Raw genomic sequence first — 27,892 nt, 5'->3', positions numbered from 1 at the left:
GGTGACTCTCTTTTAGGTGTTTTCATACTTTGGAAGTTAAACATGCAATTTCCGTTCCATTAAAATTTCATTTCATGTGTGTTTATTGTATATATATATATATATATATATATATATATACACACACAACACATATATTTAAATCGACTTTAGTATCAAAATATGTATAGTCTACCCACCCCCTATGTAAGCGTAACTATTTTTTCTTGCTTTCCCTCACATTCTAGTTTTATAACTAGATATATTTTATAACTTTACAGGTTGTTATTAAACTGTGATTACATTGCAAAAGTTTCACTTTCGAACAATCAGTTCCATTCTTGTATTTAGTTTTGTGACTTTGTTGAAAATATTTGACCATGATTTTTTTAAAAAAAATTTTTTTTACTAGTTTTGTACATGACCGATACTTTTTTTGCACTTTGTCATTTTCTTTTTTTAAAGAAAGATATTAATGTATCACAGGATTGATTTATTTTTCTCTTCCCAGGATGTATACTTAAGTGGTATAATTACGGGGTCCTCCTTTTCTTTTGATGACTCAGGATGTGAATACAAGCTTGACACAATAGAAACGCTATATTCTGCAATTTAGTGATCTGAAGGATCGATGCGATATCAATGTACATAAATTTTTTGCAGGCATTATAGTGTAATAATTCCCTTTCTGTATTCTTGAAGTTTTTTCTTTATCCCAGAATTACAGAAATTTCCTAAATAATGGCTAGGTATGAATATATTGCTTTCCCTTCTTGAATTTTTGTTACATGCATTTGGAATCCTAGTACTGTCTTATGCACAACTTTGCTTATTTCTTTATGCTTTACTACTGAATTTTGAGAGACGATTAATTTTTCTTCTTATTCTCTGCTTTAATTCTCTACAGTACTCAGTATGTTCATCACAGTTTTCTGTTTAGCTTGACAAATGTGTTTTTCATTCACGTGCCAATGATCCTGAGTTCCTACCTATTTAACGGGGGTGTGGAACTGAATCTTGTTAAAAATATGAACAGAATATTTTTTAAAAGTATTTTCCCTGTCTTTTGGAACTAATGGTGTCTTGTTAGAGGAATTTTTTTCCGATTTTTCAGATTGGTCTCCTTGAAATAATGCCCTGTTACTTTGTCATAAGCCAATGATTTTCTGTTTCACACTAGACACAGTTCACCCTTATTGAGTAATAGAAGATAAAGAGGGTACTGTCAGAGAATGTATAGATTATACTTAAAAATTCTCAGAGAAACAGAGACGTATTTAGAGGTGCTGTAACTTTACTTTATCAGCTTACAGGTGCTCCTGACTATTAAGCCTAGGGTGGCAAATACTCAGAAGACCACAAGTGGCTTTTCAGTGTTTATCGTGGCAGCATAAGTATAGCCCAGATTCTCTGCCAGGCTCAGCTGCTCAGACTGAGAGTGTGGCCAAGATTCCGATTTGTGCTGAGTAAGGGTAAACACCGAGGACAGGGCCACTGCTCAGTAAGCACGTTATGTCTGGCATTTTCACAGGTGACTGTGTTACGAGTTGAACAGTTTTCCTCAAAAAGGCGTGTCGAAGTCCTAACTTCTAAGCCCTGTGAATGTGACCTTGTTAGGAAGTAAGGTCTTTGCAGATGTTATCAAGCCAAGATGAGGTCAGTAGGGTGGGCCCTACTCCAATGAGACTGGCATCCTAATCAAAAGAGAGGACTTTGGACGTGGATCCATACAGAGAGCAGGAATGCCGCGTGTAGACACAGACGCACAGGAAAGATGGCCATGGGAAGACAGAGGCAGAAACGGGAGTGATGCCGTCACATGCCATGGAAGGCCCGAGGCTACCAGAAGCTGGAAGAGGCAAGGAGGAATCTTTCCTCAGAGACTGTTGAGAGATCACGTCAGCCGACACCTTTAATTTTGGACTTCCAGCTTCCGCAACTGGGAGAGAATAAATTTCTCTTGTTCTAAGCCGCTCAGTCTGTCATAATTTGTTATGGCAGTCCTGGCAAACTAATAGCACAATTACTTTAAGATTTGTTTTCTTGCTCATTTGCTCTATGGCTGCCCCTTTCTTCCAGCTATGTCTGCTCTGACTGAGGGCTGTTTGCATGGTTTGGTTATGCCCCCGCCCCCAAACACATACACACATTTTCTTTCTTTCTACCAGGTAAGCACTTTACTTTTCTTGTATGTGCTTTCCAGTAAGATGACGGATTTCCCCCTGAATCTTATCGTACCTTTTTTCGTTTCGATCAGGAGTTGAACTCTTATGGTCGGGCTTTTAAAGAGCAGATAGCAATAGCCTAGTTGTCCTTTCTGATATGTGCCTAGGAGGTAGTATTGCTATTCTGCAAATCTTGAACCAAGAGGCATTCCTGCCTACTCACCCACTATTGCAAGAAAAATTAATTCTGGATCCAAACTGGGCATCTGTGTCTATGTGCACCACACCGTTCACAGGATCTGGAGGAGTACGACATACTTTACCTGTAGGAAATAAACAGAAGTTTGGAACAAAGTAGAGTAATCTGAACTTTTGTTAGTGCGTAGATCCCACGTGACTGTAGCATACTTAAGCAAATATGCAGTTCTGATGTTTCCACAGTTTATCGCCTCAAGATCAGCCACTCACCACACACCATTTTCCAAAAGACTTCCCATCTAGATTTGTCTTCTCCCCACCCGCAATCTCTCGTCAAAATATGAAGGTTATTTGTAGCCTATCTACTACCAATATAAAATTGTCTTCCCATTTGGTTATGCAAACCGTTTTTCTCTCTTTATATTTTTTTCCCTGTTCTGGAGTCATTCATTATTTGCTTTTCTTTAGGAAATGGTTTTTCTCTTGCAAATAAATCTTGAAATAGTCTTGTGAAATAAATATTTCAACCAATAATTAGAGAGGACCTATAATGCCAAATTCTACATCTGCCTATATGAACGCTTTTGATAAGCAAAGTGTTCTTATCTCTAAAATTTGAAATAGTTAAAAAAAAAAAAGACCCTAAGGATGATTTGACAGACTTGGGAAAGCGCCAATGCAAGATGTACTCACGTTTACAGACATCCTCGGCACTTGACCACGTCAGGTTTTCTAGACACGTGATAGAGAACGACTTCCTGTAGTACCCAGGGAGGCAGTCATACTTTAAAGATGCCCCAATGGGAAACTCAGATTCATTGGTTTGGACTTTCAACTTAGCAAATTGAAAATGATCTGGGGCATCACAGTAACCTAGAAACCAAGACACCAAGACATCAGATTTAACAAAAAGATACCCAACGCCTTCTTCTTTCAATCTCTCTTATTGGGTCCGATGCCATATCAAAAGAAACTTTTAGTTCTGGAAAGATAACGTCCTTGTAACCTTGGAAGGAAAAGTTCCCTTAGCACATGTAGCACCTGGAAAGGTATTCTGCTATATCAGCATTTCGCTCATATAATTTACTGTAAAAGACAGCTCCGATTCAATTTTTCACATTTCTACAGGGCAAGAAAGAATGCTCCTGCCCAAGTTCCACCATTCCTGTCTGATTTCCTTGTTCTTCGGTACCTCAGAACCCCAGTGGAGGGGTCACAACCATGATCTGAGAACACAAAGTATTTCTTAGCACTAGGAAGCAGCAGCCATCAGTTTTCTAGGTCTGATCCCTAAGCCAACCATTTCAACATAAGGAGGAAACAAATAGCATCTCCTTAAAATAACAAGAAATAAGCAAACAACACTACCGTTGTCATTACAAAAAAAACATTGTTCCAAGCGTATGTTGAATCAAATTCTAGCTTCGGCTCCATTCCCCTTATGGTCTGTCAGCTGTAGCCTCAAGGAGTAAAAACCTCAGTTTGGATTCAAATAGTAGGAACTCAAAGTACACATGTTTGCAAAAATGGAAATCATTTCCACTTGGTTTTGACAATACCTTTGTTTTTTTACGCTTCTCTGTCGGCTGTCCTTCACTTCCTTTCCAATGATTTATTTAACTAGTAATGGTTGTCCTTGAGCCAATCCTGCACCCAGAGAACCCTGCTATGGAGATGTGCAAACCGATTTCTTGTCTCTCGAACATAATTCAATAATTTTTCTCAACATAAAAGTTTGGCTATGTTCAAGGTTTGTCATGAGAAATTTGTCCATCGGTATTGCCTGTTTGCTTTTTATCTTAGAGCTTCACTACTAGCTCTCCTCGTTTGCAGGTCAAGGAGTCCCCAATTATGACTAAAAGTTACCATCAAAGGCCAAATCCCACAGGAAGATGGCCTGGCAACAGGTCTCCAGTCTAAAAATCTAGCTGATGAAACTAGGCTTTCCATCTCAGGTAGGGTTCTGATGAAAAAAATTATAGACTATAATGGAAGATTACCTCTCTGGATCAGGTGTCTCCATTGGTAAACAGGCCCATAGGTGCACCCAGTAGAAGCCAGGGTGTTGGAGTAGGAGAGCGAGGGCAAAAATGACTCCTAATTGACCAGCGCTTGGTCTTTTACCTTTTGGAATTTTTCTCTTCTCTCAGAGTTCCTCAGCAGACAGTATGTGATGTGAGGACCAGGGCCCCTTTTACAAATTTACTTTCTCTTTCCCATCTTCCCTTTCTGAGGGTGGATGTCTTAGGGGAGTTTGGTGTTTTAAGGAGACTTCTCCAGAACTTAGAAATACACACTCTCTTTATTTAGCATTTTCTCTTGAGCTCATGTGTCTTTGCTTTTCCTTTCTATCACAGTGGGAAGACTTCGACAGCCAAAGTTAACGTGGGCTAAGAAGTACGCCTTATTTTAATTTACAACTTAGTCCAAGCTGGCCAAAGAAATCTTCCTGGTTCATCCACGGTGAAACACAGCTTTCGTACGGAATGCACAGGGGTCCCAGGCCAAATAGATACTTAAAAGCTATTTTGCCTAGCTTTGTTCTCTGCTGGCCTACGCTTTCCTCCAAAACCTGTGAAGATGGTATCACTGTTAGTTAAGGTTCACAGGTATTTGCTTTCAACACCTATGCTGAAAACATTTTCCTTTCCATCTTAGAGAGAATTAGAACCATCAGCCAGCCACTCCCTCTCTTTTCATCAGCCTTCTAGCAGCAAAAGTTGTCAGACTGTATATGTCGACATATCTTAAAACCATTTATTCCAGGTGAAGCGGGGAGGGCAGAGGTAGATAGGGGTAAAAGAGGGCAAATATCTGGTGATGGAAGGAAATCTGACTTCAGGTGGCGAACACACAATGCAGTATATACATACGACATACTGTTGAATTATACCCTTGAAACTTATTTGATTTTAGGGATATCACCCCAATAATTTTTAATAAAAAAAAAACCACTTCTTACTGATTTGTCACTTAATTGTGTCAAGTGCACAAATACACATGAAACTGTAATTGTAAAATGTAGAAGTTCTGGTTTAAATATTCTGAAGTCGTTTGGAATGCAGGGTAGTGTGCACTCACCTGGAAGTCCACAGCGAGGGGCAGGGCTGCTCCAAATGCCATGCCCTTGACTGTCCTTTGTGCAGCGGATGGTGCTCTCCCCAGAGAGGTTGAAGGGCACCCCTCTGTCTGGGTGGTGGTCACATGTGTAAGTTACTTCTTTCCCAAAAGTAAAGACTTCCAGAGGTTTTCCTGTGTGTCTTCCATTCGGGATATCTGGAGGATTTGGACACAGGATTTCTGGAAAGAAGGCGAGAGCTCTCAGTTTCCCTGAGGAGTTTTCACCAGAGGTATTCTACAGTCATAGGTGCTATGATTGGTGCTACCTAAAAAACAGTTATGGCACTATACCTTTGGTGGAGGCCCCCGATGAGATGGACTGAACAAAAGTAGATCTTAATTGTGCGTCTTATCGAAAAAGTACAAAAGAAATGTGCTGCTCTTGACTCTTTCACATAGTTAAATTTTCCAGAAAATAAAACTTAATACCCTCAGATAAGTACCGAAACCTTTAAAGAAGAGATGTAACTATTCGGAGGGTAACTCATTCATTTACTCAATAAATATTAGTTGAGTACCTATTTTGGGTTAGCCACTCATCAGGGCAGGGTATATGGTGGTAAAGAGCACAGATAAAGTCATTGTCCTCCAAGGAGCTTAAATTTCGGTAAGTATTTCTACAATGTATTCCACGCATACTAAGCACCTTAAAGACATGACAACTTTCCTTGATAACTTATTGATACTGGCCATCAGTCTTGATTATAATAGTAGTGCCGACACAATGACTCGAAACTCTAATGATTAGAACTGCTTTGTTTATTAAAATGTATGGATCCGTGATTTATTTTTCTTCTTTACTTTTTGTCAGGCCTCAAATGTTTACTTCTATGTAGTATCCGCTTGTCTGTTTTGAACGGTCCCTTCCTCACTTCTAACTGGCGTTTCCACCTGGCCTTCGGGTTTGGAAGAAAATACGTCAACTAGGAAGAGTCATGAAAAATAAGAAAATCCAATCAATAACTGAACTATAATGCGTGCCCGCAGGACAGCCACCTGTCATGTTACCTCAAGGAACACTGTGTTTCTTGGATAGCAGTAGTCTATTTTCATAAGTATGTTCTCATAAGTTTTACTATTAAGAGCACATTTTGATGTCTGAGTAGGTTTCTAGCAACATAAACATTGTAGTAAAATTTGATTGTTTAAAAACTATGTATTTTCCAATCGTTAGGAACAAGAGATGAAGCAAAGCCCTGTCTTTCACTGGGGAAAATATGAAAGGGTAGACTAGGAGTAATTACTAGTGATGCTGCACATCAGAGACTCATTTTTTAATCAGCTATTTTTTTCTAAATTTTTCATCATGATTTATTGAGGTGCATGTTTTGAGAGCTTAAGGAGTCTTATACTGCTTACCCTGCATAATGTTGCTCCCCTCTTTTCCCTCATCCCTGAATGACTCTGATCCATGATTTCCATAACATTTATTTGGGTACTGTTTTTCCTGACCATCTATCTGCTCACTTCATTACCAATAACATGGGGACAGGGAATTAACTTATCTTGTTCACTGCTATGACACAAGTGATTACAAGAACATCAAGCACATAGTATGTGCTCGGTAAATAATCGATTGAATGAATGAATGTTGCACATTTTATATACTGGCAAGTAGAAAAATTGTAGAAGGATTGCACCTTGCCTGTAGGAAAAAAGAAAAAGAAAATAGAGGGTAAAAAAGAAAGGAAAAAAGAAGAAAGAAAGAAAGCCAGAAAAGAGGGAAGGAAGGAAGGAAGGAAGGAAGGAAGGAAGGAAGGAAGGAAGGAAGGAAGGAAGGAAGGGAGGGAAGGAAAGGGAAGGAAGGCAAGGAGGAAGGAAGAAGGAAAGGAAGGAGGAAGGAAGAAAGGAAGAAAGGAAGGAGAGAAGTTAAGGAGGAAGGAAGGAAGGAAGGAAGGAAGGAAGGAAGGAAGGAAGGAAGGAAGGAAAGAAGGAAGTAAGGAAGGACGGAAAGAAGAAAAGAAAGAAAGGGAAAACCTTCACATTACCTAATATCTCCTGACCCTACAGGCAAACTGCTGTAGGATTCATTACATAGAACACAGAATTCAAAATGACAGAGACGGTGCCAATGGTTCCCCAAACACATGATGCACATTGTGTTGCACAAAACCTAATTGATCACAAATAAATACTATTACGATGGCAACAACTTCTCAATGGTTCAGATTAGAAAATACGAGAACAACAACAGGGGAGGCCACAGGTGAAAGTACTCAACAAATCAAGGGACGAGACTGGCCTAAAATGCCCTTCCTTCTACTCACGTTCACAAACAGGAGCGCTGCTGTTCCAAAGGGTTTCCATTCCAACCAAGACACAATGACTTGCAGAACTGCCTTTTAATCGGAATCTAAAGAAGAAAATGGTAGTGAATAGGTGAGATGTTTCAGCCCAAATGCCATTCGTTTGCAATCTTGGGCCCTGCAAAATCTCAGCATTTTGAGGACCTGAAACCAACAGGAGGCAGAAGTTCAGAGGCCATGTCGCTCTGAACAAGTCACGGCTTTCTTTAAGGTAGGACAGTAAAGCACAGTAACTTGGTCACATAATACGTAGTCCTGGCCTGTGGTGAAGAAAGCAGTCATAGCATAACTGTCATCTCCTTGACACTGGACTCAGACCCAGAGGAGCGAATCTCTGGCTGATCATCTTAGGATTAACATGATAAACTACTTCTTGTATTATGGGAAACCCAGTCTTCTCATGTAACATTCTCCTAAGGCTGACACTGGAACGGCAAGTAAAATAGCACCCAGTTTGGACTGCAAAAGCAGAGAATAACTGGACAAGGAACAAAGACTGTTCTTTGGCCTCTGCATTTGTGATGGTTGTGAAGATGGCTCAAACAGCATGTTGGGCTATTGAAGAGCAAATTCATGCTTGATGCTTCCCGTGTAGAGACGTGCACGCCATGAAGAGCACTAGATTCACATAAACGGGTTAATAACCTCACCCAAAACATGAACCTCAGCCACCATGATCCTGATTAAAACCCTTAGCCAGCCCATTACTAACTAGAAGATATGTGATTGGTTAAAAAATCATTATTTTCAAACTTTTACTTCTAGTATAAAGCAAACTTCTGGGCTCTTCACATTACTCTTATTCTTTTCCACTTGGAAAATATGATGTTTTTCACTTAATGTGTCTCCCATATGTATTCATAACCAGTAGTCATATTGGTCTTGGAACTTCCCATTGAATACGTGTCCCGGTTTTCTCTTCGAATGTCATATTATGAGCTCTGTTTGCTTGATACTCTTACTTCCCATATATACTTCCAAAATTTAACGTCCCCGAATTCTTTTTTTTACCCACGCCTTCTCTTTTTGAATTAACTTCTAACTTTGATTTCCGTGTCCAGTGGACCAGGGAAATTCACACTCACCCTTCGTTACAAAAGAAGGACACTTTTGCCCCAAGCTCCAGATTAAGCGGAAAGAGCACACGGCCATTAGGGAGTTGGTCTAGGAAGTGATCACACGATTTCACTGGAGTAAAAGAAAAACAAACAGAAATAACACTGGCATGTGGAGAATAGCCACACCAGGTAAAAATGTCAAACCGGACGACAGTGTAGGCACCTACCTGTACACCTGGGGGCTGCTGGGCTCCAGTCTCCCTGGGGCGTACAGCGCAGAGAAGCAGCCCCTCGGAGATCGTAGCCGGGCTCACAGCTGTAGAACACTTCCTGCCCGGGGGAAACGTCCTCCTCGTTGCTCAGGGTGTGCTTACCATGCAGGATCTCTGGAGGTGGCTGACATACTTGGGAAGGAGAACCACGTGTTGTTAGTTGTGTGACAATAACTTTTCCCTGCTGCTCAATTGGCCAACAGAATCATAACTATAAGTCTATATGTTATATAAATCTGGTAGACTAACACCCTCATTTTATTAATGGCAAAATTAGAGAGGGAGAAAAAGAGAGACGGACAGAAAGACAGACAGAGACACAGGGAGACAGAGAGAGGAAGTGGCTAGCCCAAACCCACGGAACTGATACACTGCAGGACTGTGACCAAAACTGAGATCTCCTTGATTCAACTGTTTTCCATCTAAAGTACTCACCTAAGATTACACAGCAGATAGTTCTCTTCTAGAATACTTTCTATTACTGGCTACCTGGTACACACTGGTCAAGATTGAAGGAGTTGTACAACTTCGTACTACCTTTCCGAAAAGGCATTGTCAATTAACTGTGCACCTTTTGGACAATAAGGAATGTCGTGCCCAAGTCTCATCTAATTGATATGCCAATCGCCAGTCACATCCTAGTGCACCGAACAGAATTCAAGTCTCTTTTCACCCCCTTGCAACTCCTCTCTCAGTGGTCCCCTGACATGGGTTGGAGGAGAACTGTGAGTTTCCTCTCTGCACTCTGTATATCAAGGTGTTGCTCAAACATTCATTTCATTCCAATGGAAAGATCTGCAACCGCTGAACGATGCTTTCTTAAAAAAAAGCTACAGTCCTCATAATGAGAGTGCATATTGCGCATAGCATATTGTAACTGAGTCTGCGATGATCTTTTTAAGCGGTTGGTTTGAACTCAGAATCAGAATGCACTCGAGTCTCAACTAAATTTTCTAAAATTGTAATAAAATTTAAAATAACTTCCTTTTGGCTCCCAGCAGCAGGTCAGTTCCCCTCTTTGGTCCTGGGCTTTCTCAAGCATCACAGGGGGACTGGACTAGAACAGGTGACCCCCTCGAGGACTTTGTAAATACTCTGATGTTATAACACCTATGTTCAGGGCTCATTACCCACTGCCTCCCTTGATTGATAAATGCACAATGATGTGATTTTTAAGTGCCGTGTTGCTTAAATTTCTATCGACAGAGCCAACACCTCTGCATTATCTTTGATTCTTGGGGCTGGAAGCATGCAGACTACAACTCTTTATCTTCCTGGCCAACTGGGTTCTGGTTAAGCTCTGTCAATAGGTGGCATATGTAACGAACTAAAAGGTGGGAGATAATAAAAGCCATTCTTCCTCTAGAGGAGGCTCAGGAAATGGCAGTGTGTGGCTCTTGCTTAGCAGCAGCAACTTCACTTCTAGCAATAAATACCATGACTTTGGCTCCAGCCGTCTCAGCCATATACTGGCAGCAGTGGCAGCTCCGGCAACTTTAGCAGCATTGGAGGAGATGCTTGTGCTCTCTGTGACCCTTTCAGCAGTGAGTGCACATGCTTGCGCCCTAGATCTGGAAGAACGGCAGCTTCTCGCTCTCTGGTAACACTGCCTTCCTCCTTTTGCTCTTCCTGCCCCTCCAACATCCTCGTATCCTGTTATGAACACTAAGGGTCTCACCCCTTGAAACATCTAGAGTGGTTTTTGATTTGATGGGTCTGGAGTCAGGCAGACTTGTGTTCCAGTGTTCGGTGTGGAAGTTAGTATCTGTTTAATCTTGGCAGGTTATCTAACCTTTCTAAGACTCATTTTATCTGTAACACATGGAAAAAGTAGTAGTAACTACCTTATACCTTTGTTTTCAGCATTAAATGAGTGCACACATAGCCTGTGTTACGGTAACTGACCAGAGAAATGACTCAGCACATGCTAGCGATCATTGTACTCCCAAGTAACTGATAGGTGAAGAATGGAAGTAGTGATGTGGACAGAGAACTTCCGTTAATAAGAATCCAGAGGACACATTTCATATCCTGTGCCCAGACTGAGCTTTGCTTCTCCATTTTATCTCACACACATGCACATACACACTTACACGCACGTTCTTTATATCATGTTCTCGCCCAAGAAAATCTGCTCAATCACACTGTTCACTACACATCTTTCCCCCAGAACAAACGCTGACCTCGTGACTTTCCTACAACTCATGCCATCTGTAGGCCCCTTCAAGGCCTCAGTCAGACTCACCCCTGGAGCAGCTGGGCAACCCCGGCTCCCATTTGTTTTGGGCCTGGCATCGCACACGGGAGGGCCCTGTCATGACAAAGCCAGGCTGACACCTGAACCTCACGACTTCGTTTAAGGAAAACAAGCTTCTGTTCTCAGACTCCCTTATTCCATTTTCGACGTCTGGGGGCGTGCATTTGTTGGGTACAATGCACTGAGGGGGAGGCCCGCTCCAGATGCCGACTCGGTTGTCTTTGCTGGTGCAGTGTATCGATGCCTCGCCCACGAGGTCGTACAGCTTTTTCCCTCTCTCTCCGAGTTTGCAGCGATAGGTTACCACCACTCCGTAGTGAAAATGCTCTTCGTTGATGAAATTTCCATTGGCGATGGCTGGCGGTGGCTCACAAGGAATACCTGGGAAAAGGGAGAAGAACTTAAACATTAGTGAATTAAAATAACTCTTGAGAGAAATTCATTGAGTCACCAAATTGTAAGTATTTTTGCATTTGTTATTTCTTTTTCATCTTTGCTAACATGTAGACTAAATTTTATAAAGTTGTAATTTAGTTGAGCATAATAGCCTGTGTTCTGCCTTTTCTACTTATATATTTCCTGTAAACATCTGTATTTATTAATTCTTTTCACATTCTTTTCATTGTAAATAACTCTTTGATTAGAGAGTTATATCATAGTTCACTTGCTTTTCTCCTTACTCTTTTCTATATGCCTTATTAATTTTCATTTTTATTATTAACTGAATATACCTTTAAAAATATTTTTATAAAACCCTTACTAAATAAAAGGTGTAAGAGAGGTAACACAGATGTACGACATTATAAATTGATTAAGATCATATTTGTATATTTTTGAATATTCATGAAACGATAGACTACTATATGTTCAACATTTTGAAAATCTAAATTATATAAATAAAAATACAATATACCAATATTCATTCTAAAAGTTATAGAAATTTAGCGAGGGAGAGAGGCAATGAGGAGGAAGTAAGGAGGAAGAAGAGATGAAAAGGGAGGAGAAAGGGAAAGGGAGGAAAAGAAAAGATAATTATCTAGTGGTTTCACATAATGTCCTTCAGGCTAAACAAGCACTAGGTTTCCCAGACTTACTTTGCCTGTGTGGCTCTAGGTTAGGGTTAGAGCTCGAGAAATTGGCGTGGAATTTGAGAGGTAGAAGTTAAGAAACAGCCATTCTCTTCTGAAGGCCATCCTTGGTTTGAGGTGGCAAGAGGACAGATGCAGAGGAGCTGTGGATTTCAGTTTTTATTACTATTCCTGTTTTTGCATCCAGCTCTCCTCAAATGCTGGTCCTGCTCACCTACAGTGATTCCAAACCAGTCTCAGGTGCGTCACTGTGGACTTAAGAAGTGGTAGCCACGAAGAGCCAACAGTCCTTTTAACAGCTTTCTCCACCAGCCCTCTTCACCATTCTGCACCAACTTCCAGGCACCTGGTTAGTGATTTTTCCGATCTTTTTAGAGCAGCTCCTCACACAATAGGGTCTAACTCCATAACAAATCTCTTATTTCATAACACTGATAGTAATTCTGCTTCCATATTTGGACCAAAATTTATCCCACATGATTAATTGATGGCACGCAGATAACACATTTTAAATGTTAAATCAAACTATAATCAGAGATTGCAACATGCTGATCAGCCCTACAGCCAGACCACAAGGAAACCTGCAGAACAAAGGAATATTTCTGCTGGGATTGCTAACAAATCATTTCCCCACACCAGGAAGGGAAAACAAGAAAACAGAGACTTTAGGTCTTGCCCTACGCAAAATAAAATCATTCATTCCTTACAGCTAAAATCATGGGAAACCTGTAGATCATAGGCTGGGAATTGCCAGCAGGCTATCACGCTACATATTCTTATCCTTTCACGATGTATGTCTATACCATCAAAGGAAAATGGGAAAGCAAAGTATTTACACTGTAATTCAGAGAAACTAAAGAATGATATATAAACTGAATTCCTGAACACTTGAACACTTGGGGTTTCTCTCAGTGTCTTTACTCTATCCCTCTCACTGTCACCGTCTCTGTCTCTCTCTGTGTCTCTCTGAGTCTCTCTCAAATTTTCTCACTCTCTGACTCTGAGAGGAGTCCATGCTCTGTCTGTGGAGCATTACTCCTTCTCAAATAAACTTTCCTTTTGACTCTAACTCTAGCGTGCGTTTGAATTCTTTCTTGCACTCAAAGAACCCCTCTCTTGGTGCAGGCCCACTTGGGGGGAAATTTGCCCTTCCCTGAATCACAGGGACAAAAAACTCATAGCTATCACCTATAGCCATAAGCAATAGGAGCAAGGCTTTGAGCTGCCAAGTGGTTGCTGTCTTAGAACATTTAAAGAAAGGCCTATAAAGGGGTTGGTTGTTTCCTTCTAAATGTACCATAGAACTTAAGAGAATGAAAATCATGAGTTCAAAGCTTTAAATTCTTGCTCAAAGTCTGGATCTAAAAGCTTCTATATCTGCCCTATATCTGCCCTGTAGCCAGCCATAGGGCCAAGATTCCTGAAAAACAAATCCAATATCTAATCCCGTGGCTGAATTCCAATGCAAATTGAAGTCCTGATTTCTTCACAGGGTTTCTTTACGCTAAAATTGTAGCACTGATTGTACGTAGACTCTGAAAACTGAGATGGAGATATATAGACAGATCCAAATGAAGTTGAATACCTTCAACCTGGAAATTCAGCTGAGCCTCTTTTGCTAGAAACATCACTTTCTCCTCTGTCTGAGGAAGTCGTATCTCCCTGCCTGAAGAAACTATAATGGCCTCTGCTGAAGGTAGCTGCCCTGATAAGGTTGCCAGAGGAAATATGGGTAGTCCAGTTAAATTTGAATTTCGACAAAATAACGACAAATTTATAAGTATATCCCAAAATCACATGGCACATATTTATACTGAAAAAATATTTGTTGCTTATCAGAAATTCAAATTTAACAGGTATCTTGTATTCTTATTTACTAAATCTGACAACGCAAATTGAAGGACTAATGTCGTCCTTAGAACCTACTCCTACCACTTCACATCCTTTCTAGTCCTTTGACCAGATTTAGGTCCCGACAGAACTAGGGGGTGGAGTGGGGAGAATAAAAATTATGACTTGTAGAAAAGTGCAAAATGCAACAAAAAAAATGAGATTTTGAATTCAGTGTGTTAGTTTGAGTGTGGCCTATAATGGAATTGAAACACCAGCACTTTATTAACATACAGCAGAGGGAGCAATCCTGTGGCTTAGATTTAGAACTGAGAATGCTAGAGTGGAGTTATTATGTCAGACATGTTCATATACTCCTTAAGTCCATGGGGGTGGGGAGCGGGGGTTGAAAGAGCGACCTTTCCCCCAATTCTTTGAGAAATACATTTGTGCTGTAGTTTCAGCATCTTTGACGAGCTCTGTGATGGCTATTCTCTGAAGGCCAGGAATAACAGTGGGAATCATTGCTGTTGAACTGAGTTCCCTGAATTCAAGGGGCATGAAAGGAGCTCAAGATGGTAGAGACCAAGTGGCAGCACTTAATTGCCAAAGACTGTTAAAACAGAAATCAGAATGATTTGTCTGCAGAGATCTTTGACATCAGTTGTTTAATCATGGAGTCTCAAAAAGTAAAGTAGATTAATAGTGGACTAAAATGTTATTCAATTTGTATAAGCAGATACGATCTAGGTCTAGTGACTAGAAGTATGACTTGAAACACTGCAAAAGAGTTGTGGCTATTCATCGACCAATTCCAAGACTTGAGAACTAAATTGCAGACACAGAGGAGCTTGAATAAATGCAGGATTGGATCTTCTTGAGGAAGTACCTACTACACAGCCAAAATGTATATGTAAGTTTGTCTCCTTACTTTCACCAAAGAGGCTTAAAGCCATTTACCAGGTTTGGATATAGAAAAGGTTACAGAATTAGAGATAGAGATGAAATTATAGAAATAGGTATAGATACATTATCTTTTAATAAAATGAGATCTTACCATACAAACTTTTATGTGATCTGACTTTTCTTCATATGAAATATATACAGTAAACATCTCTGTATGTCAGTAGGTGCTTCTTCATGATATCTTTCTTTTATGGTTGAATAATATTCCAAAGTATGGATGTATTTATTATAATTCTGCATGGCTGTTTTATGTTTCTCAGAGAATTTTTTTTTTTAGGTGAGGCAACCCTTGCTTGACTTCACAGATCGCAAGGATCTTGTCAGCTTACAATCCCTTATTTTTTAAATATTTTACGCCTACAACACCTGGAGTTCCTAGGTGGTCTTCCATCCAAGTGCTAACTAGGCCTGACACTGTTTAGCTTCCGAGATCAGACGGGATTGGGCTTGTTCAGGGTAACACAGCCATAGAGAGCATTTTATAGTCATTCTTATCATGCATGTTCCTTTCCTTCCAATAGATTATTTATAAACTATATTTTGAAACATGTAGTGCATTTAGTTTACTTTAACAACTTTGTTATTATAAAGAATGCTACAATGAAAAGTTTACAGTGAACTTGCAAAACTTTGTGTTTTTTTCCTAAGTATGAATTATGAGAAGTGGGTTAAAATACATGCCCACTCTTGAGGCTTTCAAGAGGGTTTGTTGACTACTCAGTACATGAGAATGTTGATTCATCCTTAAAGAATATCAATTTAAAAATTTTTGCTTATATGCCAAGCAAAATGACTATTATACTGGGGATGGCAGAATCAACATAATTCTAAATTAATTAAAGTAAAAATAAAGTTTGGAGGTTTTTATACATTTAAATGCCCACATTCTTAAAATTAACATCCCAGGATAAGGAAGAACTTAAGGAAATTGTTTCCAGGAAACCCACAGATATTTTTGAGAACGATAAAGCTGTTTTCAACTATCTGAGGACAGATTGTACAAAATGAATTTGATTTAGATTTTTATAACTCCAGGTGGAAACTTAGAATCTATTGGTAAAGGTAACAGAAAGAAATATTTCAACTTACTCTCACAAACAGGTACCTTATTATCCCAGATGACAGTATTGCCTGAGATGATGCATGTGATAGAGGACTCACCAATTAGTCGGTATCTAGAGGCAAAGAATAATGACTATTATGTTCTAAACACACAGGTAATATCCCTGCTTAAATTGTTACTTACAGGAGATTACAATCTTAGAGACAATTTCCATTTGCCAAAGTACTATCACTTTCTCAAATTTTATGTCTATATTGGACTTTTAAATTTTCTTCTTTATACCTTCTAAACTGGATAAGATCTCTCTTCTTTATTAGGTTAAGGCAAATTTTAAAATAAATCTAAGGCAAATAGATTCATCAAACTAGAACCAAAATGTTAAAGGCAAAAATTCTCAATCAGTATGCCACAAACTGGTCAAAGTGTGCCATAAAGTTTGGAAAAATTAATGCCATTTATATTTACTTCAACAGACATTCTCTATAATGATGAAATGCTGGGCTGAACCATTCATGAGAATTGGTGGAAAGTAGAGTCAAACTTAATACTACTACAAATTAAGACAAATAATTTCAAATAATAATCAAGTATTATTTGATATAGTTAGAATGCTACCTTATAAATATAAAAGAAAATATGGCACCACAAACTTTATTCAAACAGCAAATGGGCTAAATGGAGATTAAATGAAAAGTGAGACAAGCAGTGGATGTTATTTAGGTTAATGTGTAGATTCTGGCCTACTTTTGCAGGCTTTAGTTCCAATGGCAATTTCGTCTTCTGAGCCTTACAGTCCCAGTCTGGTCTGCTTCATTATTCTGGCTCCATTTAAGTTCTCAATGTGTCCCTGCTAAGCTGCCTATGGGAGTGAAGGTGCTTCCCTGGGCTTCCCAGTGTCACTTGGTGGAGAATGGGGGTGTTCAACTCTTGGGATGGAGAGAAAACTCTCTCCATCTGGCCTGTTCTCTGGCTACCTGGGGAGGGTGGACTTCCCACTTATCAGTGTTGGTGCCAACAGGGGAATGAGGCATCTACCTAGGTTGTCTTTTGCTGCTGGGTAGAGGACCAGGAGGCCTGGATCTAGGAGCATTACTTACACTGGATGGAGGATCGAGAGACCCTAAGTTTGTTCAATTTCTGATGCTGGGTTGGAAACTCACTGCCATGGGTGTAGGGTCGAGAGACACTAGCCTCAGGCTGCTCTCCAATGCTTCGTGGAGGACACTGGGCCTCTGGCATCCCTGAAAACAGTAACGGGCCTCTCTTGCTGCTGTCTAGATCTTGCCAGCCAGGCTCTGCTGACAGTGACACCCTAGGCAGAACAGGACCCACTACTGCTGGCTAATGTGGGGCATGAGATGCAGTCCACCTAGAATCTGCTGTTTACACAGCTGTTGGTGAGGAAAAGGGGCAATGTATGTCGGACTATATATATGTAAAGAGAGAAGCAGGAAAAAGTGAATCTGCTCACCTTGTCCTGAACCTGAAAGTTTTAGTAATAATTATTTAATAGCTAATTACTAAAGTTAATTCATTGTGGAAAAAAAGAAAGATACAGAAAATCCCAGTAATAGAAAAAAAATTACCCAAACTCTCTTACCAAAATGAGAATAGAGTGGGTGTGAAAATTCTGCATTTCTAACAAGCTCCCAGGAGATGGTAATCTTGCTGGTCTGTGAACCACTTTTGGGTGGCAGGAGCTTAGAATAAATTTTTTCAGTCTTTTCAATAAAGAGATATACACATAACGTGGATATCAACAGGTAGTTAGGTGTGGTTAAAGTGTACCAGGACATGTTTTACGGCTGTGTGACAGTCTTCTTTCACACCCAGAATTTCTGTGTGTCCTGGACTTACTTCCCCACACTTCTTTCTTCTTCCACACTACTGAGTGCATCTTTGCTAACTTTGGGTTATGCATTCCATTTTATCCAGCAGCAAAGCTCAGTCTTTTTCTAGGTATCTCTCCCAAATCCACTTGCTCAAAACCTATTTTGTTTAATTTGGGGGAAGTTCTACGAAGGTGTTACACTAAGGAGTGGATGCCATTAGGCATTTTACTCTATCCCTCATTTGTCCTTCTATTCCTTCTTCTCTTCAGTAACAAGCAACTTCTTCCCCTACCTTGTACAGAACAGCCCTTGGAGGTCACAACTTTTTGAAATATAATGTTTATTCTAAGAGGAATTCAGTTTAATAGCTTTTTTCCATCTTGTTATGTACATATACATGTATGTATACATGTATGTATGTATGTATCATATATATATATATGCCTAATGATTTCAGTTGGAAGTTATATTTAAAATTTTTTATCCTATTGTGGTAATGTCCATTAAAAATACGTATGAACCATTCACATGTATTTGTTTTCTTGATTTTCAAGGTCAAGAATGAGACATATACTATAAATCTAGCACTTGGAAATTTTTCTTTAATTTCTAACTTTCTTGTTATACTCTATGATTTTAGATATAATTATATCTTTCAATCCTTCTTTACAGAAATGATCTTATTTTACATTAAATGAAAAATTCCCATATTAAAAATAAATAATTTGATAACTATGTTTTACAAGTTTTATATCTCACTGGTAAGTTTTTAAACCACATCATTCTAACTTTTGAGTTGTTATTTTGGGTTGACTGGAGTTATCTTTCTTCCACAAAACATACTAACTTGATATAATTTGTTAGTTTTACCTTGTTTATCTGTTACTCTTGCATGTAAATGATAGCTTGGCTGTTCGAGAATAACTTAGGGCACAATCAAAACATTTAGTGTTGAGTGTTAGAAAAAATTATTCAATTCCATTCATGATATTTCCTTCTTTCCTTTAACCTTTCATATTAAACCAAAATTTGGAGTCATCCATATTTCTCTTTTTATTTCTGATTCAATATCTGGTCCATTCATGCATTTTGCCATCTCTACCTTCATAATATATCTTGAATACAATCACTTCTCATGACTCTCATGCTAGTTCAGGGTTTCTCAGCCCAGACACTATTGATATTTTGGACCAATAATTCTGTGGTGTGAGGAGAATGCCCTGTGCATTGTAGCATGTTTAGCAGTATCCTTGGCCTCTGCCCACTGGAATTCCAGGAGCACCCTCTCAGTTGTGACAATCAAAAATGTCTCCAGAGATTGCTAAATTGAGAACCACTGTTCCACTTCTAGCCAGGATCATCTTTCGCCTGGACAAAACAATTGCCCTTAACTTGTCTCCCTGTTTCATTTGCCCTCCAGCAACAGATCCTTAATATGATAGCTAAAGTGAGTTTTTAAAATCCTGAATCAGATCATGTCACTCTTTTGGTTAAAACTTCCAGAAACCTCCTGTCAAATGTAGATTGAAGTCCAAAACCCATGCTGTGGTCTGCATAGCCCTTCAAGACTGGCTCTGGCTGTTCTTCAGACCACTTTCCTGTCGCTCTTTTCTTCACTCACCCTGGTATAGTCACGCTGGCTTCCCTACTGAACCTTCACACGTCCAAACACATTACTCTAATAAAACTTCATCCTTGATGTCAGGAATGCCCTTTCCCCCATGTGGCTCAGTCCTTTGTTTTGTACAAGTCTCCAAATTTTACTCTCAGAGTTACCTTCTCTGACTTCTCTTTGTATAATAGCACCTCCATCCTTCCCTGTGGTTCTCTATTCCCTCAGCCTATATATTTTTCTTCACAGAAATGATTACTCATATTATATTATGTATCTGTTTATTGTATGTTTCCCCCACTACAATTTAGATTCATTAAAGATAAACTTTCTTTTGTTAACTGGTATATTCCTAGTACCTACAGTAGTTCCTACCATAGAGTAAGAGCTCAATAAATATTTATTACACAAATACATAAGTAAAGGTAGTTCCACAGAGTCAATATACCATTGAATATATTTGAAAATTCAATTTGTTAAAGTTTTCTTAGATCTATGTGTTGCACAGAGGTGAGTACATGTGATTAACTTTAAAATTTTAAAATGTACAAGTTAAGAAGATCTCTAGGGTAACATTAAAACTATTATAAACAAAGGCTATAATTTCTAAATTAGTAAAAGAAATAATGGGATAAGAATATAAAACCTAATCAACAAAATAAATTTTAAAAGTGCGAAAAACATAAGTAAAAAAAAAAACAGTACAAATAAAAAGCACAAAATAAGATGATAAGCATTAATTTTAAATATTAGTATTACATTAAAAGCAAATGGACTAAACTCTTTAGTTATAATGCAGAGATTAGATTGGATTAAAGAAATCTAAGAGTTTACCATAGATTCACCTAAAACATAATGATACAGCAAGGTAAAAAGTAAAGAGATAAAAGAAGAGTATGAAAATAATAATTAAAAGAAAATACTGTGGTTATATTAAAAATATGATAAAGAATTTAAATCTACATACAAAATAGCTTACACTCAAAAAGCATTGCTAGAGAAAAAATAGCAATCTTATATAATGAAAAATTGTAATACTCTTAGAAGATAAGCAAGTAGTAAATATGTATGTACCTAATTACATAGCCTCAAAGATATAAACAGAAAACAGACAGAAATGCAAGATATAAATTGAAAGAAAAATGACTATTATAAGATTTGGTAGATCAAGACTGTGTTAGAAAAGGGACATGCTCTGTTTATTAATAAAAATAACTTAGCTGTAGAGCAAGACAAGGACAATATAAAAAGTGAAATTATTAGGACTATCGCACTCATGAGCATAAAAGAAAAAGATCTAAAACAAAATATTATAAAACAAACCTAAAAACATATAGAAAATAATTATACTTCAAGTTGATTTCCTAGGTCAAGTACATTCCTAATCATAAAATTTCATGTTTAATCTTTTAATGTAGTTATCACAGTAACAGATTAAAGGAGAAAAGTCATATTATCATCTCTAAAGATGCAGAAAATACAGTTACAAAATTCAAAACCCATTCACGATAAAAATTTTAGAAAATTAAGAATAGAACTCAAAAAATGATACATAATAAAACCCTATAGCAAACATCATATTTAATGTTGAATTATTGAAAGCTGTCTCCTAGGGATTAGGAATGGGGCAATTTGCCCACTGTCAGCATAACATTATAGTGGAGATTTCAACCAGCACAAGGAAAGAAAAATAAATAAAAGGAACAAGAACTGGAAAGAAATAATTGAAATTGTTCTTATTTGAATTTATGATATACTCTTGAAAAATACGAGTCTATAACTAAAATATAATAACTCAAAAGAGAGTTATTCAAGTTTTTTATGTTAAATCAATATTTAAAAGTCAATTGCTATATACCAGTAACAAAATAAAATGAAATACTACTATAATAGTATACCATATTAGATATCTAAGAATGAATATATTAAAAAGATATTCCAAAATTATATGGAGAATATTAGAAACTTCTATTGAGAGTCATGCAAAAAGAAATAAAGGAATTGTCTGTAATTTGAAAGATTTTATTATAATGCTATAAATTTTCTGCAAATTAATATGGAGTTATAAGGTAATCCCAATCAAGATTTAGAGTTACGCTGGGCCAGTGATTGTCAGGAAAACGATGTAGGGTATCATGAATCAACACAGTAGATTGGAAATAGCATAAAAAATGGAATACGGTAGAATAAAAATATGAGTATGTTTCATGTAGCAAGTATTGTTTTTTGACACATCTAAAGATATTTTTATTGAGATAAAATTCACATACCATCAAATTCATTAATTTAAAGTATGTGATTATGTGTTTTTTAGTGTATTCATAGGGTCATACAACTATCATTACTATCTGATTTCAGAACATTTACATCACCCCCAAAATCCATACACATTAGCAGTGACTCCCATTTCCCTCCCCCGCTGCATCCAGCCCTTTACAAACATCTACTTTCTCTATTTATTTTGGACATTTCAAATAAATGGAATTATGCAATATGTGATCCTTCGTGTTTGGCATCTTTCACATAGCATAATGTTTGCAAGTCCATTCATGTTGTAGCATGTGTCAGTGCTCCGTTTCTTTTAATGTCTGGGTAATATTCCATATTCCATTGTGTGCAAGTACCACTTCTTGTTTATCATTAATTGATGGATATTTAGCTTGTTTCCTTTTTGATGCTATCATGAATGATGTTGCCATGAACATTGTGTATAAGTTTTTTAAGGTGTACAGCATGAGGATTTAATATACATATACTTTGTGAAACGATTACTACAATCAAGTGAATTAACACAGCTATCACCTCATATAGTTACCAGTTTGGGGGGTTTTGCGCATTGTGGCAAGAACACTTAATATATACTCTCTTAGCAAAATTCAAATATACAATACAGTATTAATACCTAAGTGTATTCACCATGTTGTACATTATATCCCCAGAACTTATTCATCTTACAATTAAAAGTCATATCTCCTAACACCTCCTCGTTTCCTTCAACCCCTCAGCTCTTGGCAACCACTCTTTTACTCTCTGGGTCTATGAACTCCACTTTTTTAGATTCCACATATAAGAAAAATCATACAGTATATGTTTTTCTGTGTATAGTTTCTTTCATGATGTTTTCTAGTTCAGTGTTTTCCCAAATGACAGAATTTCCTTCTTTTTTAAAAATGTATAATATTCCATTGAATGGGTTTTTTTTTAAGTGCTTAGAAGCTTAATATTGAATTCTTCTTTGAATATTTGATAAAAATTACTCATGAAGCCATTTGGTCTTGGGCTTTTTCTTGTTAGGAAGTTTTGGTTATTGCTTCAATTTCTTTACTCATTATTGGTCTGTTCATATTTTCTATTTCTGCATGGTTCAGTCTTGGGAGGCTGTATGCTTTTAGGGTTTTATTCATTTCTTGTAGGTTAGCCAAATTTGGCATATAATTTTTCATAGCAGCCCCTTATAATCCTTTGCATTTCTGTAGCATTAATTGTAATGTTTCTTTCTTCATTTCTAATTTTATTTATTTGAATTCTCCTCTTTTTTCTTGGTTAGTCTAGTTAAAGATTCATCTACTTTATCTAATTAAGAAAGCAACTTTTAGTTTCTTTGTTCTCAGTTATTTTATTTTTTTCTAATCTCTATTTCATTTATTTCTACTCTGGCCTTTATTTCCTTCCTCCTGCTAACTTGGGCTTCATTTGTTTTTCTTTTCCTATTTCCTCAAAGTGTAAAATGAGGTTGTTTACCTGAGATCTTATTTTGTCTCTCTTAATGTAGACCTTTATCACTATAAACTTCCTTTTTAGAACTGCTTTTGCTGAATCCCACAATTTTTCATGTGCAGCGTTTCCACTTTCACTTGTCTCAAATACTTTTTGGTTTCCATTTTGATTTGTTTTTGGACCCATTAGTTGTTCTGGAGTGTGTTAATTTCTACATTGTGTTAATTTCTACATATTTGTGAATTTTTCGATTTTCCTACTGTTACTGATTTCTAGTTTTGTACCACTGTGGTTGGAAAAGATACTTGATAAGATTTGAATCTTCTTAAATTTAAGACTTGTTTTATATTCTGACATATGATCTATCCATTGAGCGTGTTCCATGTGTGCTTGAGAAAAATGTGTATTCTGCTGCTATTGAGTTAGTTTTCTTTTTTTATAATGCCTTTCTCTGGTTTTGGAATCAGGATAATGAAGGCCTAGTAAAATGAGATTGGGAGCTTTCCAGTCTCTTGAATTTTCTGAAATAATTTGAGAAAAATAGGTATTAATTCTTCCTTCAATGTTTGGTAAAATTTACCTGTGAAGACATCCAGTCCAAGACTTTTTTTTTGTGAGGAGTTTTTTGATTACTGATTCAATTTCAATAGTAGTAATCAATCTGTTTAGATCTGTATTATCTTGATTCAATCTTGGAAGATTCTACGTTTCTAGGAATTTATTCATTTCTTCCAGATTGTTCAATTTGTCAGCATATAATTGTTTGTATTATTTTTAAAATAACCTTTTTTATTTCTATGGTGTCAGTTGTCGTTCCTCTTTCATTATTGACTTTATTTATTTGGGTCTTCTATCTTTTTTTCTTGATGAATGGTTAAAGATTTATCAATTTTTCTTTATCTTTTCAAAGAACAAGCTCTTGTATTGTCTTTTTAGACTTTAATTCATTTATTTTTGCTGTGATCCTGTTATTTCCCTTTTCTACTCACCTTGGGCTTTCTTTGCTATTCTTTTTCTATTTCTTTAAGTGTAAAGTTAGGTTTTTTATTTGAGATATTTCTTGTTTTTAGAGGTAGGCCTGTATTCCTATGAATTTCCATCTTAGGACTGCATTCTCTGTGTCCCATGGATTTTGAGTCATCTGTTTCTGTTTTCATTTGTCTGAAGTATCTTTAGATTTCTTCTTAGATGTCATTTTTCTGGGTTTTTCTTCTGTTCTTTTATTTGAGGTTTTTTTTTTTTTTTTTTTTTGTCTCCTTATTTGTCTGTTTCTTTTTTGCCTCTCTGTATGTTTCTATTTATTAGGTAGATCTGCTACATCTCCTAGTCTTGGCAGGATTGCTTTATGTAGTAGGTGTCCTGGGGAGCCCATTGGTGCAGTCTCCTGAACACCTGAGCTAGGTGGTCCAGGAGTGTCCCTTGTGTGGGCCGTGTGTGCCATCCTGTTGTAGTTGAGCTTTGGTTGCTATTGTCATTTCAGTGAGTAAGATTTACTCTCAGGCTGACTGGCTGTAAATATTGACCACAAACACAGTGTACTAGCTGCTGTGAGGGGGCTGATGTCATGGAGTCTGATTTGCCGCAGTGAGCTCTTGTTTCTGCCAAGGTCACCCTTTGGGTGTGCCACTTGTGAGGCTAAATGCATAGTGCTCTGCTGTGGCCCTAAGCCAGCCTTCAGGTGTGTTGGCCCTTGGCCTATTGAAAGGGGCTCCATTGCCAACCAATGTCAGTTGCTGCTGGGGGTACCTGGTAAAAGTTACAAAGCAATTCATGGCTGGTCATTTCTTGTGCTGAACTCGGAGGTGTGTAGGAGAGGCCATGCTGCAAACAGAGGCTGGCTGTTACCAGGAGCAGTCCTGGGGCAGCTCAGCAAAAGGCTCAGGACACCCTGAGGCTGCTGCTGCCTGTGGGCTAGTCATAAGGCTCAGTTGCTGAAAGAGTCATGGGCAGTATAAGAGTTGGTTGAAGCATAGTCTCAGGGAGTCACCAGGGTGGGGCAAGTGGTGTTCACCAGGTCAATGTACATTCCGATTTGACTTCGTTGGGGGAGGGCTCAATGCAGGAAAGATGGCACCTGCCACTGGCCAGAGGGCAGAAAGGCTCAACATAGGGACAATGGTAGCTGTTCTTCCTGCTTTTGCCCTGAAACCAGAAAACTCAGTCTCTTCGTATGTCTCTGATACTTCCCTAACTAAGGTCCTTCCACCAGAGCCTAGGGTGAGTGACTGGGAGTGGGAGGGTCTCTGTGCAGCCCTTTATGAGGATGCCTGGGTTTCCAACAGTCTTTTGTCTCATCCAGTTGGGTGGAACTGCAGCTGGTTTTCACTGTTAGATGTTATGGGGACTCCTCTTTCTGGCGCTGGTGCTCCCAGCTGGGGAGCTTTGTATGGGGCTAGAACATCACAGTCCTCAGGGGGGACCTCTCCAGCTGAGATCTATCCCTCCTGATTTTCAACTGTCACATGTGGGTGTGTGACCAGCCTGTTTTACATCTCTGCCTCTACTACTAGTCTCGATGTGGCTTCTTCTTTATATGCTTAGTTATAAGACTTTGTTCAACTACTCTTCAGATGGTTTCCCAGGTCTATAATTTAGTTGTAATTTTAATGTGATCATGGGAGGAAGAAAGCACTGCATTCACCTACTCTGCCATCTTAACTGCAAAGCTTTTTAAAGTCAGTAGTGTATCCACTTAAGTTTATTTTATAGTTATTGTTATTTTAATTTTTCACTTGCTATTTTGTATGAATTGTAAGTAAGCAATAAGGAATAAAATCAAAGCAACTGTTAAGATATAAGGTGAAGCAGTCTCTCTACTTTTTTTCTAAATTGGTTGTCTCCGCCAAAGATAAGCCAAAAGTATGCCACAGCAAGATTCCTGCACATGTGCACTTCTGGACAGGTGCTATAGCAATTAACACCTACTCATTCCCTACATCTGCTCCACATCTCAATCAAATCACTCTTTCCCACCGCTTCTTGAATCCACCACATACATCTAGCTCTCATTACTTTGAGGTAAGAATATATGTGTAGGTCAACTAGTGTTTGTTCCATTTTCTCCTTTAGAGAGCTAGTTTTTCTATCTAATGAAGGCTTCACTTGGTTGTAGGTTCATTAATTTGGTGTGCAATAGGCACTCCTTTTCCCCAAGTTTCTAGTATTGATACAGATGTTGTTGTTGTTATTTTTTGGAATATTTGTTTAGTCATTTCAAGGGTAGTTAAATGCCCAGATTCAAACAACTACCTCCACTTAGAAATCTGACTGTTATTAATGATCAGGTAATTTAACTCTCTACCTAGTACTATTGTTTAGAGATTGGTGTTATAATTCTTGAATTGTCATACCAAACAATGTTACTGCCAACTCACCCTTCATTACAAGAATAATTAATAATTGATCCAAGCCGGTTATCTCCCTTTGTGTCCATTTTGCCATTTATGGGGTCTGGAAGAGAGCCACATGATTTACCTATGAGAAAGAAGCAGAATTTGGAAACTGGGTGTAGAATGCTTGGAACTTCTCTTAGACAGAAGATCACAACCTGGCTATAACTTACTGAAGAGTATTTGTAGTTCCACAGATTTTGCCACCTTGAGGAATCTCACAAGATGCCTCGAAAATCAACCACCTACTAAGAACCACTTTTTAAAAGACCTCCCTTCCAGTTCTGTCTCACCTCCATATTGTGCCTCCCAGGAAAAATGTAAACTTTATTTGTCACCAAAACGTCTACTCTGTGAGTCAACCAGTATAAAGTAAAGGTTTAAAAGACTGGACTTTTCTTTCCGCCTGCACTTTTCTTTTTTTCCCAAGTCATTCATTACTTAGTTTCAGTTATGAAAATGAGCGACCCTTAGTGAATGGAGACCCTCAGTCATGCCTTGTAATGGTCACTTTTCAGGAAATAAACTTGTAATGAAAGTGCCAGGAACTCAAAGTAGTAGGAAGATATGACCTATAAGAATAACTCTCACATCTACTGCACCTTAGGCAAACTTACCAAATCATATGTGTCTCAGTTCCAAATGTGAACAATTGTGTCAGATCCGAGGGATGTTTAACTGATTCAGAGGAGTTCTCAGTCCAGAGTTACTTACGTGAACATTTTCCAGGTCTTGACCAGACCGAATTTTTTTGGCAGGTGATAAAGAACCTATTCTTGTAGTAACCAGGGCGGCATTCATAGTTTAAAGTTGTTCCAACTGGAAACTCATTCTGATCAATCAGTCTTGTAGGTCTGGCAAATTGAAAGCGCTCTGGGGCTTGGCATTGACCTGGAGACCAAGATCACAGCAACATAAAAGTCAATGGAGAAACTTCTTCCCACCTCTTCTTTCTTTCCAACATGATTTAAAGATATGATTAAAGGGGAAAAAAAACACTTTAATAATGGTAAAAAGATTGCTTCTCATAACAACAATGT

General features: G+C 38.1%; 1 protein-coding gene across 1 annotated transcript; it reads right to left on the bottom strand.

Annotated features, from left to right (window-relative positions):
- Positions 1-157: 157 nt before the first annotated feature.
- LOC118614938 (complement receptor type 1-like) lies at positions 158-27,831 on the bottom strand. The gene is given in 10 exon segments (XM_036238193.1): positions 158-2,467; positions 3,036-3,215; positions 5,424-5,642; positions 7,730-7,815; positions 8,854-8,956; positions 9,054-9,230; positions 11,344-11,736; positions 16,329-16,414; positions 26,838-26,937; positions 27,567-27,831. Coding segments are annotated over 10 exon segments (1,698 nt in total). The 5' UTR covers positions 27,817-27,831; the 3' UTR covers positions 158-2,363.
- Between the last annotated feature and the right edge of the window lie 61 nt (positions 27,832-27,892).

The sequence above is a fragment of the Rousettus aegyptiacus genome, unplaced genomic scaffold (assembly GCF_014176215.1).
Source record: "Rousettus aegyptiacus isolate mRouAeg1 unplaced genomic scaffold, mRouAeg1.p scaffold_m13_p_22, whole genome shotgun sequence".
Taxonomy (NCBI): Eukaryota; Metazoa; Chordata; class Mammalia; order Chiroptera; family Pteropodidae; genus Rousettus; species Rousettus aegyptiacus.
This window is presented reverse-complemented; position numbering and strand designations above follow the sequence as displayed.